Source organism: Moschus berezovskii, chromosome 20, assembly GCF_049115385.1.
Source record: "Moschus berezovskii isolate FMDL1 chromosome 20, NW_MosBer_1.0, whole genome shotgun sequence".
NCBI lineage: Eukaryota > Metazoa > Chordata > Mammalia > Artiodactyla > Moschidae > Moschus > Moschus berezovskii.
In genome coordinates this window covers 67,251,256-67,264,627 of record NC_142479.1, presented here as the reverse complement: position 1 = coordinate 67,264,627, position 13,372 = coordinate 67,251,256, and the positions used below count along the sequence as shown (strand labels likewise).

Genomic DNA, 13,372 nt, shown 5'->3' with positions numbered 1-13,372 from the left:
TAGAGGGCGAGCGTCGGAATCCTGACTGGAGCCCGGGCGCGACCTAGGGCTCTGGAGTTCAGACGGACGGGAGAGACACCCTGTGTGTGACGGGGCGCGAGAGAGGACGCGATGTGACGGGACCCGGGAACCGAGACCCAGGAATCCCACTTGAGGAGCCCCCCCTTTCTTCTTCCTCGCCCCTCGTCCTTCCCGGGGCTCTCGCAGCGACCTCCGCCCGTGACCCGAAGTCACAGGCCGACGGTCCCTGGTCGGAGCGATGGTGCCACCTAGCGGGCCGTGTGGGGACGGCCCGAGGCGGCGGCGGCGGGGACCCCAGGCTCCGGGAGGCGCTAACGACCGACTGGGGTGGCGCTTCAGCACCGCCGTGGGTCGGACAGCGCCTCCCGCCGCCCCCCCAAGTCCTGGAAGGCCGGCTTCCGAGCCCCCAGGCAGGGACCCAACGGAAGGACCTGAAGAAACTGCGGGCCCCCTTAGCCTGCATCTGGCGACCCGTGGTGGCCCTCAGTGTGCGAAGCCGAATTGGGGAACCCAGCGTTCTCCCTTCTCTAACCCCCGCTTCCTCCCGGTCCAGCCTGGGTGGTGCGGCCTAAGCAGTCCGCGATTTCGGAGGGGAGGGTCACGCTTATAACTCTTCCTTCGACGCTCTAAACGCCATCTCCTACTAGCGAGGAGCCCCAGAGGCGGGCGGGGGATAGGAGAGGGGGAGCTCCTACAAATCCAGAAGCTAGCAAGCTCTCCGCCCCCTAGTAATCGCCGCGCAGATTTGTCGGCGGGCGCTAGGACCCAGGACACCCAGGAAGGTGGGAAGCAGGTGGGTGGCCCGGAGCCCGGGGGAGCGGCGGTGGGACCCGCGCGCGCTAGGGCCGCGCGGACTCCCGGCGGTGGGCGGGGCGGGGGTGGGGCAGGGCGGTGCGCGCGCAGCGTCGGCCCTCCCCACCCGATGGATCCCGAGCCCGAGTCGGTCTCCGTGGAGGTTCCGGCCGGGCGCGTGCTCAGGTACGGCGTGCGGCCTGGGGGTGGGGGGCGGGCGCCGTGGCCGCCGGGTGGGAGCCGGAGAGGGCCCGGGACAGCCGGGCCGGGGATCCCCAGCCTGGGCCGAGCGGCCCCGACTGCGCGGCGATAACGCCGCGGCCCTTTCGCCCCCAGTGCCCCGGAGCTCTTCGCCGCACGTTCCCGGTCCCAGAAGCTACCCCAGCGCTCTCATGGCCCCAAGGACTTCCTCCCCGACGGCTCGGAGGCCCAGGCCGAGCGGCTGCGGTTGTGCCGTCAGGAGCTCTGGCAGCTGCTGGCGGAGGAGCGCGTGGAGCGCCTGTGAGAGGGGCGGCCCGGGGCGGGGGCGGAGCCGGGGCGGGCTGGGCGGCTGGACCCCGTAAGTCTGATCCGGTGGGCTTGAGACGGACCCCTCTCCCCGCTCCTCGCCAGGGGCAGTTTGGTGGCCGCCGAGTGGAGACCAGAAGAAAGCTTCGTGGAGTTGAAGTCTCCTGCGGTGAGCGGCGGGGCTCAGAGACCGGGGACCCGCCGCTTCTGCCTTCCCGGGCTCCTTCGTGACATCTACTCTGGGTCCTCCACAGGGTAAATTCTGGCAGACCATGGGCTTCTCAGAGCAGGGCCGGCAGCGGCTTCATCCAGAAGAGGCCTTGTATCTGCTGGAGTGTGTGAGTGGGGGCCCTGGGAGAGTGGAGAGGGGATTGTGACTAAGGAACCGGAAGGGCGTTCTACTGGGGGAAAAAGTATCTACAACCGAGTATTCGGGGGGCTTGTAACCTGCTTTCTAGAGCAGGAGACAAGAATGTCACGCAGGGAGCAGGCATTCCAGTGATGCTGCCGCCCTCTCCCCCCTCTCCTTCCTGGCCGGCCTGATTCTTGCTGTGATGGGTGGGGAGGTGTAGCCCGCAGATAGCAGAGTGGGGAAGTTGCTCCCTTGGCCGCACCACCGCAGGGAGGGTTCACAAGCCGACCTGTGGGCTGCACTTTCAGGGCTCCATCCAGCTCTTCCACCAAGACCTGCCGCTGTCTATACAAGAGGCCTACCAGCTGCTGCTGACTGAGGACACGGTAACTTTCCTGCAGTACCAGGTATCAGCCACCTTTTATAAGTACTTACAAGAGCTTCCCTGGTGGCTCAGTGTAAAGAACCCGCCTATCAATGCAGGAGACTCCGGTTCAACCGGGTAGGTCCCCTGGAGGAAACTGAAACCCACTCCAGTATTCTTGCCTGGGAAATCCCATGTACAGAAGGAACCTGGCGGGCTATAGTCCATGGGTTCACAAGAGTCAGACACAACTTAGTGACTAAACAACAACAAGGTACTGGACACAGAGCCACGTGCTGAGGCTCCAAGACTGACTAGGGCTTATATCCTAGTGGTGGCTCTTGGTAATATATAGGTAAGAAAGCAAATGGATGGTTGACTTCAGAGTTGAGTGCTAGGAAAAACACAGAGGAGAAGGGGCACAAAGCTAGAGACAAATGTGGAGATCTTGATGGCATGGATATTTCAGACTCCACTGGGCTGTAGGGAAGTGTGGCCAGAGTGGAGGCCTGTGTCTGAAACCTAGGGCGCTCTAACATGAGGAGGTCAGGGGGAAGGTAACAGACGTGAGGAGTGTCCAGCAACTCAGAGAACCAGGAGGTGGGCATCACAGAGACCACAAGAAGGCCTTTTCAGGAAGAAGTGTTTGGTTACGTTGAATGCTACCGAGAGATCAAGCAAGCTGGGGCATACCTGCGTACATTGCTCATATATGGATGCAGGGCCACATGGAGGAACATGTGGTTCATCCAAAAAGCCACCCACCTTTGGAAGTGTTGTGGGGCGGCAGGATGTCCATCTTCTTCTGCTGTCTTATCTGTATTGTAGTCAGGAGCTTCACTTGTGACAGCTTTGGTATCAAAATATTCTGGCTTATAGTTTTTTCCCTGGTCCATTAGCTATCAGTTTTTTGGGATTTGCATTTAAATCAAGAAACTGCTGTCATTTGTGCCCAGAGTAAGGCCAGTGAGAGACAGGAACTCAGAGACCTGAGATGTCAGTGTGGGGAGGGTGTTTATTAGAGAGTATGGTCCTGCTGGTGCCAGGGTTTGGAATCTGGGGGTGTGGTGAATGGCTTCTGTCTGGAGAACAGTTTGTTTTCATAAGTGGACGTCTGACTTCTGGTTTCTTTTTTTGAGGTCTTCAGCCACCTGAAGAGACTCGGCTATGTGGTTCGACGATTCCAACCAAGGTAAATCCCTGTCTTATTTCTCTCGAATTTATCCTAGTCCCCAGCAACTAAGCACAACACTGACTACTTCCTGGGTGCTGGCCCTATGCTGGCTGCTGAGGAATAGCAGAGAACAAAAGCACTACCCCACAGAACTTGTGTTTAGGGGAGCTTACACAAAACACCATCACTTTGCAAAATCAGTGATCTTGGAAACCTCCTATAAGCCGAACAGGGAAAACATGGTCACACAGATTAGAGTTTATCCCTTAGATCAGCACTATCTGACAGAACTTTCTGTAGTGACAAAAGTAGTCTATGTCTGTGTTGTCTAGTATATGTGACTTGTGTGGAATTTTTAATTTTAACAGATTTAAATTTAACTTAAATAGCCCCTTGTATCTAGGGGCTACTGTAATGGACAGTACAGTCTCACAGCCATAAAAAAAAAAATGATGGCGGGGAAGAATGCTGTAATAAAGGGCCATAATTTTATTGTTAAGTATAAAAAGGACCAAACAGCAGTATGTTAGTACAGTGTCATTTTTGACAGAGAAAGATATGGAGAAAGACAGTCAATATGTGTGTTTGCAGGAAACAATATGTTGCCTTGGTATCCATGGGTTTTATTTTCATTTTTCTTTATTTTCCAAGTTTTCCAGTTCTCCTGACTTCTCACCAGTGTTAATTATTTATTGCTGGCTCTGCAGGAGCCCTGGTGTCAGGGAACCTCTGTTCAAAGATACCACTGATGAGACCCAGAGGCCTGGACAAAGATGCGCAGGGAGGCCCCTGTGTCTGCCCCCATTACTCTGTGTGGGGTCTGCTTGGGGCTCCAGCCCTTGGTTATGGTTCTAGCCCTGGCCCGCTGACTTACTCTGGGCCAGTCCCTCACACATTCCAAGGAGAGCACCAGACTGAGGAGGTGGATCAGTTGCCCGTCCCCATCCCCCACCCCATTCTCACCCACAGCTCCGTCCTGTCCCCTTACGAGCGGCAGCTGAACTTGGATGGCAGTGCCCAGTGCCTGGAGGGCAAGAGGAAGAGGAGGAGCTCCAGTGCTCAGTAATGCTTCCCTGCGTGGCCACCCTGCAGGGAGAGTTCTGTGGAAGTGCTGGTGTTCCGGACCTTGGAGAATGTCTGGGCTTAAGAGCTGGGCTGGGGTGGCTCCTGCGGGGGCTCAGGGAGGCAGTAGGGCTTGTGGGGGTCACGTGCACCTCAGCAGTCAGGAGCAGATGGGCTGCGTTTCTTCCCCATGTCCCTCAGGTCCATTAATAAGAAGCCCAAGGCCCTGCAGAACCCCCTGCAGGGGATGGATGGGACACCCGAGAGCCCGGCAACCTGCAGCCCACCTCCCCAGAACAACTGCCGCCCAGAGGAGAAACCCCAGGAGTCAAGCCCCATAAAGAGCCCTGTGGGCCCCCTTCAGCTGCTGGGGTCCCTGGAACCCTGCCCTACTCTGGGCAGGGAGGGGGCGCGATGCAGCCCAGAGAATGGCAAAATAGAGGACAGGGTCATAGGGGCTCGTAAACCCCGCTGGAACTTTGAGCAGATCTCCTTCCCCAACATGGCTGCAGACAGCCGCCATACCCTCCTGCTCGCCCCTGCCTCCGAGCTGCTCCCGGCCAATGTGGCTGGACGGGAGACGGACGCCGAGTCGTGGTGCCAGAGGCTCAACCAGCGGAAGGAGAAGCTCTCTCGGCGGGAACGGGAGCAACAGGCAGAGGCCCAGCACTTCCGCGAGGATGTGAATGCCGACCCCCAGGTGCAGCGCTGCTCTAGCTGGCGGGAGTACAAGCAGCTGCTGCAGAGGCGGCACCTGCAGAAGACCCAAAGCCGCCCCCCACACCTGTGGGACCAGCCTGTCACCCCCTTGCTGAGTCCCGGTCGGGCCGACTCCCCAGGTACCACATCACCCTGCCATAGGCCACGGGCAGCTGAGGAATCACATGCCTTTAAAAGCGGCGTGCGTTGACTGCAGCTGATGGAGGCTTAAGGAAGGTGGGGGAGGAGAGAGCGGTGGGTGGAGTGGAACCCACAGGGATCATCCACTCTGGGAAGCAGCGAAGAGGCTCATGGGCAGGTTTAGAAACAGCCTGGTCGGTGCCCAAGGAGAGGCAAGGAGGAATGTAAACTACAACTGCATCCTTAAAATCATAAAGGAGATGCATGTGGATGGCTGTGGTCCCCTGTTCTCCCACCTCTGTTAGAGGGGAACAAGGGGGTGATATGTTGGCCAAACAAAAGGAAGTTCTCTTATATACCGTCCATGTTAAGAGTAGAGAATAAGACAAGAACAGCGCTAATGAATTTAGGACTACAATCCTTATGGGAATGTGGTGCGTTGTTTTAAGGAACCAGAGTGGGGTTGCCAGAGCAGTTAAATTTGAATTTCAGATAAACAATTTTCTTTTTTAGTATAAGTATGTTTCAAATATTGCCCGAGACGTATGTGTTGGTCGCCTGGTTGTGTCCAACTCTTTGCGACCCCATGACTGGAGCTTGCCAGACCCCTCTGTCCATGGAATTCTCCAGGCAAGAATACTGGAGTAGATTGCTATTTCCTTCTCCATGCATGAGACATACCTATACTTAAAAAAAAAAAAAATCTGCTAAATCTGGCAATCCCGAACAAGATGGCAGATTCAGAGATGTCAGGGGGTCTGGATGGTTGACTCTCCTCACCAGTGCCTTGTTTTCACCATCCTTGTAGCCACGGTCCTTCAGCAGATCTCCATGCTGCAGACGACACACCTTGCTGATGGAGGTGCCTGGTGAGTCTCCAGGTAGCGCCCACCTCTATAGTACTTGGGGCGCCAGGAGGAGTTGGCAGCTGGGATTTGACTCCTGAGGTTGGGCATGAGTTGGGGGATCATTACCTACCCTGGTAATAATACTCACATGTGTCCGCGGGAGTAAGAGCCAAGTAGATGGATGATTAATCCCACCGGTTCTGAGATAGGGTCACCGCGCCTCCTTAGTCTCCCTGGAGGAGGCTGCTCCCTGAAACTGGGGGAGGAAAAAGGTGGTATGGAAAGAAAAGGTGGGGGAGGAGGGCCCCTGTCTCCTAAGGTTTCTCACTCTGTCCTCAGGCTGCTGGAGAAGCCCGCGGGCTTGGAGATCAGCTTTGATGTCTACCAGGCTGACGCCGTGGCCACCTTCCGAAAGAATAACCCTGGCAAGCCCTATGTCCGGCTGTGCATTAGCGGGTACGAGGCTAGTGAGCACGGCTGCGAGTCCTCTTGTAAACCACGTGGACGTCCCCTCCATGCCCCCCCGCGAATCTGTTAGTCCCTGAGAAGAACCAGCGGTGCAGAGAGAGGTCACACAGCAGCTAGTCAGTGCTATGGGCACCCAAGCTTCCTCATCCTCAGCTCTCACTCCTGTCCTTTTCGAGTAGCTTCTCTCGAGGGCCACTACAGTTCCAGGCTCAGCCAGCAGAAGGAGTTGAACGAGGGGTTTCCAGGCTAAAAGAAAGGCAAGACCCTCACTATTCCCAGTCTCCTTACCTAGCCGGAGCCCTGGGTGTTACTTGGAGAATCAGAGCCCTGTGGTCTGCAGACAGGAGAGCCCGGGGCCAGACTTCTCGTCCCCCCAACTCCTGTCATACATCAGCCTTCCCTGGGAGCTTAGGAGGGCTGGCTTCCCAAACTTATGGGTGGGCTCTGTCCAGATCTCAGTCTAACCTTGATTTTTGCAGATCTGATGAGCCAGTCCCAGACCTCTGCACCCTCAAGAGGTTGTCCTACCAGAGCGGGGATGTCCCTCTGATTTTTGCCCTGGTGGATCACGGAGACATCTCCTTCTACAGCTTCAGGGACTTCATGCTGCCCAGGGATCTGGAACACTGACCACCCAGCTGGGGTCTGCCCTGGGGGACCTGGACTGTCCACTCTCAGGGACCATCGCAGTTGCCTCCTACACCCAGACTCTGACCTGTAGCTTGGTCTTGGGTGTCTGATGCCCACAGGAGAGCAAAGCCTTGCCCCGCTACCTGGCCGCTGCAGCTCTTCCAAGCCCCAGGTCTGAGACTGCTGCCTTGCAGTAATCCCCTTGGAATTCAGGACTATATTCCAAGAGGCCAGCGAGGTGGGGCAGAAGAGAAGACTCTGTGCCTTTAAATGAGAGGGTGCCTGCTTCATGCGATAAAGCCAAAGCCATTAAAAAATATATATATATATATATCCTTTTACTGCTGTGGCTGGATTTACTGTAAGAGTCCTCCCTACCCCACCATCCTTCGTCTGTGGAATTGGCCCCCAGGCCCTCCCCACCCACAGCGCTGCTTTCTCTGGTGAAAGAGCTAGGAGCCGCCCGCGGGAAGGAAGAAATGCGACCCCGAGCCTTTCTCCGGGAAGTCACTGACCTCTAGTTAGTTTGGCTTTCAAAAGAGTAGTCCAAGGTGGGAGGTTGGCCCTCCACCGGTCCTTCCCTGAACGCAGCCGGCTCCCGGTAGAGGGGCGGCGGAGAGGCGCCACGTCGGCGTGGCTCGAACGCTAGTCGTTTTAAACTGCAGTGGAGCGTGCCATCCACGCCCAGGCCTCGGGCCTGGCCTCCGCCCCCCGTTCCTCTCCTCCCTCGTTGTGCTAAAAACTCCGGTTGCTGCTGCCGCCGCAGTCGGCAACTCAGAGGAGGGCTCAGGCTTGGGGCCCGCCCGGAGAGGAGGTGCTTCGGCGACGCCCCTGTTCCCAAAGCACCTAGCTCTTGGGTCCCGAAACTTGGCCCCGTGTCCGCCGGCCCCCCTTCCTGATGGGATTGGGCGCTTTCAGGAAGCGCAGGCAGGGCTTTGCCCCTCCCTCCGGGGCAGCCCGGGGCCGGGTCATGGGAGGGACCGCTCCCCTCCGCAGCCGGGCCTGGGAGGTGGCCCCGGGCAGGAGCGCGTTCCGGGAACTATTTCCTCCTCCGGGCGGCGGCGGGACACTGGGCGCGGCGCGGAAGTCCTGCGGTCCAAGGTGCGCGCAGGTGAGGCTGGGGGCGGGTCGGCAGTGCCTCGTGCATATTCACTAGAGCCGGGGCCCCGCCCCCGGGAGGGACGAAGCTGCGGATTGGCCCAAGCGCGGCCCCGCCCCCCCGAGGGCGCCGGCGCGGCACCCCCTCCTCGACGGCCGTGGACGGCCGGGGGCGGGGCCAGGCCCGGGGGGCGGGGCCGCTGGGGCCCGGCGCTCAGGGCCGGCTCGCCCTTTATGTAAATAGAGGCGGCCCCGCCCCCTGCTCGCCGCGCTGGAGGTGAGCAGGAAGGAGACGGCCGCCCAGCAGCCTGCGGGCCCGCGGCGGAGCGAGCGGAGCCGGCGGCGGGGCCCGAAGGAGGACTCGGAGGCCTCGGGCGGCGGCCGGCCTGGGGTTCCAGGTGAGGTGTGGGCCGGGGCTCACCTGGCCGAAGTCGCCCCCTCGGGGCGCCCGCCGGCCGGAGCGGGGAGGCAGGGGAGGGCCGGGACCCCTGGCTTCCCCGGGCGGGGAGGGCTGCGCGCGGGTCCGCTCGCCTCGCCTCGGATCCCGTCGCTCCGCTCGTCTGGGAGACAGACACCTGTGGAAAGTGCGGCTGGGAACTTTTCCGTGCCCGATCCGCCCGCGATCACAGACAGAACTTGGGTTTCGGGCTTGCACAATCGTGTTGGCTTGGTAGAGCCGGGGAACAGGTGCTCGGCCCGGCAGAGTGCGAAGGTCACCGCGGGCGGAGACGGAGCCCCCGGGCCCCACGTGTAAGGCGCCTGGCCGGAGAGGCCGGCGACGCGCGCCCCCGGCGGCCCTCTCTCCGCCCGTGGGGGTTACGTCGGCGGCTTAGCCCCTGCCCCTGCCATCTGGGCCCTCTCCCTGCCGGCCCTTTGTGCCTCCTAATCCCCGGACGCAGGAAGCCCGCGGGAGGGACTTGGGTCTTGGGGCCTTTCTCCGCCCCAGGCAGCTTTGGATCCCTTTGGGGAACGTGATGGGGACCCAGCCTCTTTTCCACGGCCACGGGGGTGGGGTTGCTCTGCGGGACTCTGGGACTTGGCGAGAAGTGAGAAATTTTGTTGTGCGAAAGTGCAGTTTGCTCTTGGTTTTCTCTGGGCTGGACGGTTCCCAGGCATCCTGAGCTTGCGCTGCTGGGAGAACTGACGGTTACCCGGAGAGCTGTGGTAGTGGCCCCCTGAGGCTCTCACCTGAGACAGGTGAGCTTTGGGTGAAGTGGGCGGGGCTTAGACTCAGCGCCCTTCCCTTGGGGATCCTTGTGCCAGATGCAGGGCATCTTAACCTTGGCTCTAGGGACCCTTCCTGGAGTTTACAACTCAGGGTCTTTTCAATCTGGGGAGGGGATTCTGAGCAGAGAGGGGAAGAAGGAGGGATTGTGTGTCATGCAGACAGGAAATCCCAGGTGGGAGGCTCAGAGCAGCAGTACTGAAGAGCCCTGGCCCAGCTCAGCAGCGAGCCAAGGGCAGAAGTGGCTTCTGAGGAAGACCGGCTGGGTTTTTGTGAGCTGAAGCATGGGAATGGCCCTGGAAGAGATGGGCCAGCTTCTTTATGTTATGCACAGGGCATCCGGATTTGGTTTTCTTCACCCATCTGCCCACAGTGCTCACTTTCGTCAGTGAGGACTCAAACCAAACTTTGGGTGCTTCGAGTGCCTGCTGCTCTTCTCTAAAGTTAGATGGGGCCAGTCTCGGTGGGAGCCCCTTGGCAGTTGTTTCCAAGGTCTGGTCATCCTGCATCCCTAATCTCTGAGTCAAAGAAGCATCCCCTTTAGCAGCAGATTAATATAATTGTATTAATTTAGTAACTTAGTCCTTTGTTATTGTTTAGTCGCTAAGTCCTGTCGGATTCTTTTCCCACCCCATGGACTGTAACCCGCCAGACTCCTCTGTCTGTGGGATTTCCCAGGCAAAAATACAGGAGTGCGTAGCCATTTCCTTCTCCAGGGGATCTTCCAGACCCTGGGATCGAACCCATGTGTCCTGCATTGGCTGGTGGATTCTTTATCGCTGAGCTACAAGGGAAACCCAACTTCTTAGTAGCGTTTAAAAAGTGCCTTAATCCCAGATAGCCCATAATAGGTTCAAAAATTTAAAAGGTAGTAGGAGCTCTCTGGGGCAAATGAAGCATTTTAGAAAGAGTAAAATAAGAGGGAAAAAACTTCCCTCTTGCTTCATAGTCTTGCCTCAGGTGTAGTGCTTGCTTTTTTTGTTTTTTTGGTTGTGCTAGGTCTTCTCTGCTGCATGGGCTTTTCTCTAGTCGTGGTGAGTGGAGGCTACTCTCTAGCTGCGGTGTGCAGACTTCTTGTTGCAGTGACTTTTTGTTGCGGAGCACAGGCTTTAGGGTGCATGGGCTTCAATAGTTGCAGTACGTGGCCTCAGTAATTGCGGCTCCTAAGGTCAAGAGCACACGCTCAATAGTTGTGGCAAATGGCCTTAGCTGTCATGCATCATGTGGGATCTTCCCACACCAGGGATTGAACCTGTGTCTCCTTCAGGTGGATTCCTTACCACTGAACAACCAGGAAGCCCTCAGTAGGGTTTTCAGTGTCTTTTCAGACTCAGGAATAGTTTTGAATTGTGCCATGCTGATTTTTTACTACATGACCTTGACTCTGTTACTTAACCATGCCAAACGTCGGTGAGCCTTGTTTTTACAGATGTTGACAAGAGGATGAAAAATATCATAAACACCTGGTCCTGGCTGGCGCCGGGTGAGGGTGGGCTGCTTAGCTTCCCCACGAAGCATAAAAGTCATGCGGTCACTTGCAGCAAGCCTTAGGGCAGATGCTGGGGCCTTTTGAGCCCTGACGGGTCATGAGGGCAGTTGGCTTCTCTGTCCAGAAATCCCGATTTTTGAAAAGCTCTGGAGAATGAGAACTTTGAGAATGAGACTGTTGCTTCTTGGAGGGCTGAGGTCGAGGACAGAGGCCTCTCCTAACTTCACTTTGGTTCCAGTGGCCCTCGGTACTTCTGCTGCTGCTTGGAAAAGCCGGGAGTGAGGCCTGATGGCCAGACCCCAGCTGGGGCAGCCTTTCCTGGGGGGAGTGTGTGTGTGTGTGTGTACAATCTAATCTCTGCTTTGTGCTCGGGGGAAGGACTTGACTGTTACACATTCTGCACCCTGGTGGGTGGGTGGGTGGGTGGCGGGGTCAGTGGGTAGGGGAAGCATGTTCCTGGGCTGCTCTGTTGCCATTAAGGAGATTTTTGTCTGAACTCTGTCGTGTGTTCCGTCAACCTCATTCAGGGAAGAGGTATCTCCTGCCAGGACTTTTTGGCCTCGGGACCCTCCCTCCCATAGAGAAGGTGGCGCACGGAGCTGGGAAGGGTGGGATTCTCTGCCATCAGCCTGCGCCCCACCGTCTACCCCACTGGAGACATTGAGCATCCCTGGCAGGAGTCAGGGGCAATGTGGCATCTGCAGAAGGGTCCTCCCAGACATGTCAGCCGCAGCTTTTGAGACACCCAAATCAGGGGCTGGGCGAAGGCCCAGGAGGCCCATGGCCTCTGCCCCTGGGTCGGCTGCTTTGAGCAGCACTGGCCGCCTGGACCCACTTATCCTGAGTGCTCAGCCCGGAGAGGCCTTCTTATCTCACTCGGCAGTAGCACTGTCAGGGCTCCTCCTGGGTCGAGGCTCGGCGGGTCTCTTTGGCAATGTTGTTTTCCCCGGCCCTGGAGTCCTTTGCAGGGAGAAGTGGGGTGTGGGACAGAAGATGAGGTCCCCGTGGGGCCACTGGTACTGTTTGCCCTTCTCTAGCCCTGGCTCCCCAGGGTTCCCTGGGAGAGCCTCCCCTCCCTCTGGGCTGTCCCTGTGGGGCTTTGTCCACCTCCCTTGGGGGTGGCCTTCTCTCCCCGCCCTGCCTCTCAGAGGAAACTGGTCCTCGGAGAAGTCACCCCACTCCTTCCCCTCCCCAGGAGCCACAGTGAATTCTTGAGCTAGGAGAGGCTCCTCTGGGCGTGGGGACAGGGAAGCGGCTAGGCACCTGACTCTACCCTTCAGGAATCCAGCAGAGACCGGAGACTTTTCTTGAGACACCTGACTCAGTGTTCCCAGGGTTTGATGAGAGGGACATCTGGCGCAGGACTGTTTGATTCTAGTAAATAATGTTATCATTGGATCTCCTTGCCAAGGAGCCGCGTCTCCTGAAACCTCGGGCTAAGACAGGGTCCATAAGGGTATCCCCAGCCCCAGGTCAGTTGTAATATTCACATGGCCCTGGCCTTGGCCAGAGACTTGAGAACAGGAAGTTGCCCTGGGGCCCCAGCCCAGTGCTCTTTGGGATCAGTGGCTCCTACCTGGAGAACATGTTTGCCTGCTTGATCCCCATTCATCCCAGCTGTTCATTTATTCAATAGGTATTTGTTAGTGTCTCTGTATGTGCGGTGTGGTTTAGACACCAGGCATAATCCTTGCACCAAGCAAAGATCTCAGCTGTCACAGGACTCCTGTTCTAAAGGATGGGAATCTTGAATGGCCAGGAATAAGTGTAGGTAATAAATAATCTGCTAAAAGGCAATATGAGCTATAGAGTAAGAACTGAGGCGGGGGATTGAGACCCCTTGGGAGGGAGGCAGGTTGCAACTTTAAAAAGGGGTCAGGATGGGTCACAAAAAGGTCACACATGAGCACAGGCTTACAGAAGTTGCCTTGCCCTGCTCAGTCAGTTGTGTCTGACTCTTTGGGACCCTATGGACTGTAGCCCGCCAGGCTCCTCTGTCCAAGGGGATTCTCCAGGCAAGAATACTAGAGTAGGTTGCCATACGCTCCCCCATTGGAATCTTCCTGACCCAGAGATGGAACCTTCATCTCCTGCATTGCAGGTAGATTCTTTACCGGTGAGCTATCGGGGAAGCCCTACAGGAAGTGAGGGAGTTCTTTAAATAAAATTCGGTGCCTCTCATGTGTCAGGGAGGCTTCCCTGGTGGCTCAGAGGTTAAAGCGTCTGCCTGCAATGTGGGAGACCTGGGTTTGATCCCTGGGTTGGGAAGATCCCCTGGAGAAGGAAATGGCAACCCACTCCAGTATTCTTGCCTGGAGAATCCCATGGACGGAGGAGCCTGGTGGGCTACAGTTCATGGGGTCGCAAAGAGTCAGACACGACTGAGCGACTTCACTGTCACTTTCATGTGTCAGGGCTCTAAGCACTGGCGATATGACCGTGGAAGGTGAGGCTTGGTTTGGTCCCTCCGTCCCGGGGCTGACATATCCTGAAAGCTCCATG

The 13,372-nt window shown here is 57.5% G+C and overlaps 2 protein-coding genes and 1 long non-coding RNA gene across 6 annotated transcripts in view; 2 read left to right on the top strand and 1 right to left on the bottom strand.

The window, feature by feature from the left end:
- Positions 1 to 877: 877 nt before the first annotated feature.
- On the top strand, positions 878 to 7,391 carry TSEN54 (tRNA splicing endonuclease subunit 54). 2 transcript variants are annotated; one of them, XR_008683522.2, is made up of 11 exons: positions 878 to 999; positions 1,150 to 1,314; positions 1,426 to 1,489; positions 1,575 to 1,658; positions 1,981 to 2,079; positions 3,176 to 3,228; positions 4,180 to 4,272; positions 4,474 to 5,111; positions 5,921 to 5,993; positions 6,300 to 6,416; positions 6,908 to 6,927. XR_008683522.2 is itself a non-coding variant. In XM_055408593.2 (11 exons), exons 1-11 carry the CDS (start codon positions 944 to 946, stop codon positions 7,056 to 7,058), a joined length of 1,581 nt encoding a protein of 526 aa, XP_055264568.1. In that variant the 5' UTR covers positions 879 to 943; the 3' UTR covers positions 7,059 to 7,391. The 2 variants fall into 2 exon arrangements, 1 of the variants encoding a protein (XP_055264568.1); XM_055408593.2 differs by having other exon boundaries at positions 879 to 999; positions 5,921 to 5,981; positions 6,908 to 7,391.
- On the bottom strand, positions 4,184 to 7,709 carry LOC129544721 (uncharacterized). The gene is made up of 3 exons (XR_016035584.1): positions 7,574 to 7,709; positions 6,109 to 6,216; positions 4,184 to 4,296 (listed from the first exon to the last, which is right to left on the bottom strand). It is a non-coding gene; the product is annotated as an uncharacterized LOC129544721 (long non-coding RNA).
- A 97-nt stretch (positions 7,710 to 7,806) lies between these two features.
- Positions 7,807 to 13,372, top strand: part of LLGL2 (LLGL scribble cell polarity complex component 2) — a 35,443-nt gene continuing 29,877 nt past the window's right edge. For 2 of the 3 annotated variants that reach the window (XM_055408591.2, XM_055408590.2), the window contains exon 1: positions 7,807 to 8,169. In XM_055408591.2, coding sequence (XP_055264566.1) covers positions 7,957 to 8,169 — 213 coding nt within the window. In that variant the 5' untranslated portion in view covers positions 7,807 to 7,956. Of the gene's footprint in view, positions 8,170 to 8,412; positions 8,555 to 13,372 lie in introns of those variants that run through there. The other variant, XM_055408592.2, reaches the window with a different exon arrangement.

Bases quoted from the DNA above. Each gene is read 5' to 3' on its own strand.
- TSEN54 (XM_055408593.2), top strand. From the start codon at position 944: ATGGATCCCGAGCCCGAGTCGGTCTCCGTGGAGGTTCCGGCCGGGCGC. The intron at 1,315-1,425 runs GTGAGAGGGGCG...GCTCCTCGCCAG, and splicing joins GAGGAGCGCGTGGAGCGCCT to GGGCAGTTTGGTGGCCGCCG. The intron at 5,112-5,920 runs GTACCACATCAC...CCATCCTTGTAG, and splicing joins CGGTCGGGCCGACTCCCCAG to CCACGGTCCTTCAGCAGATC.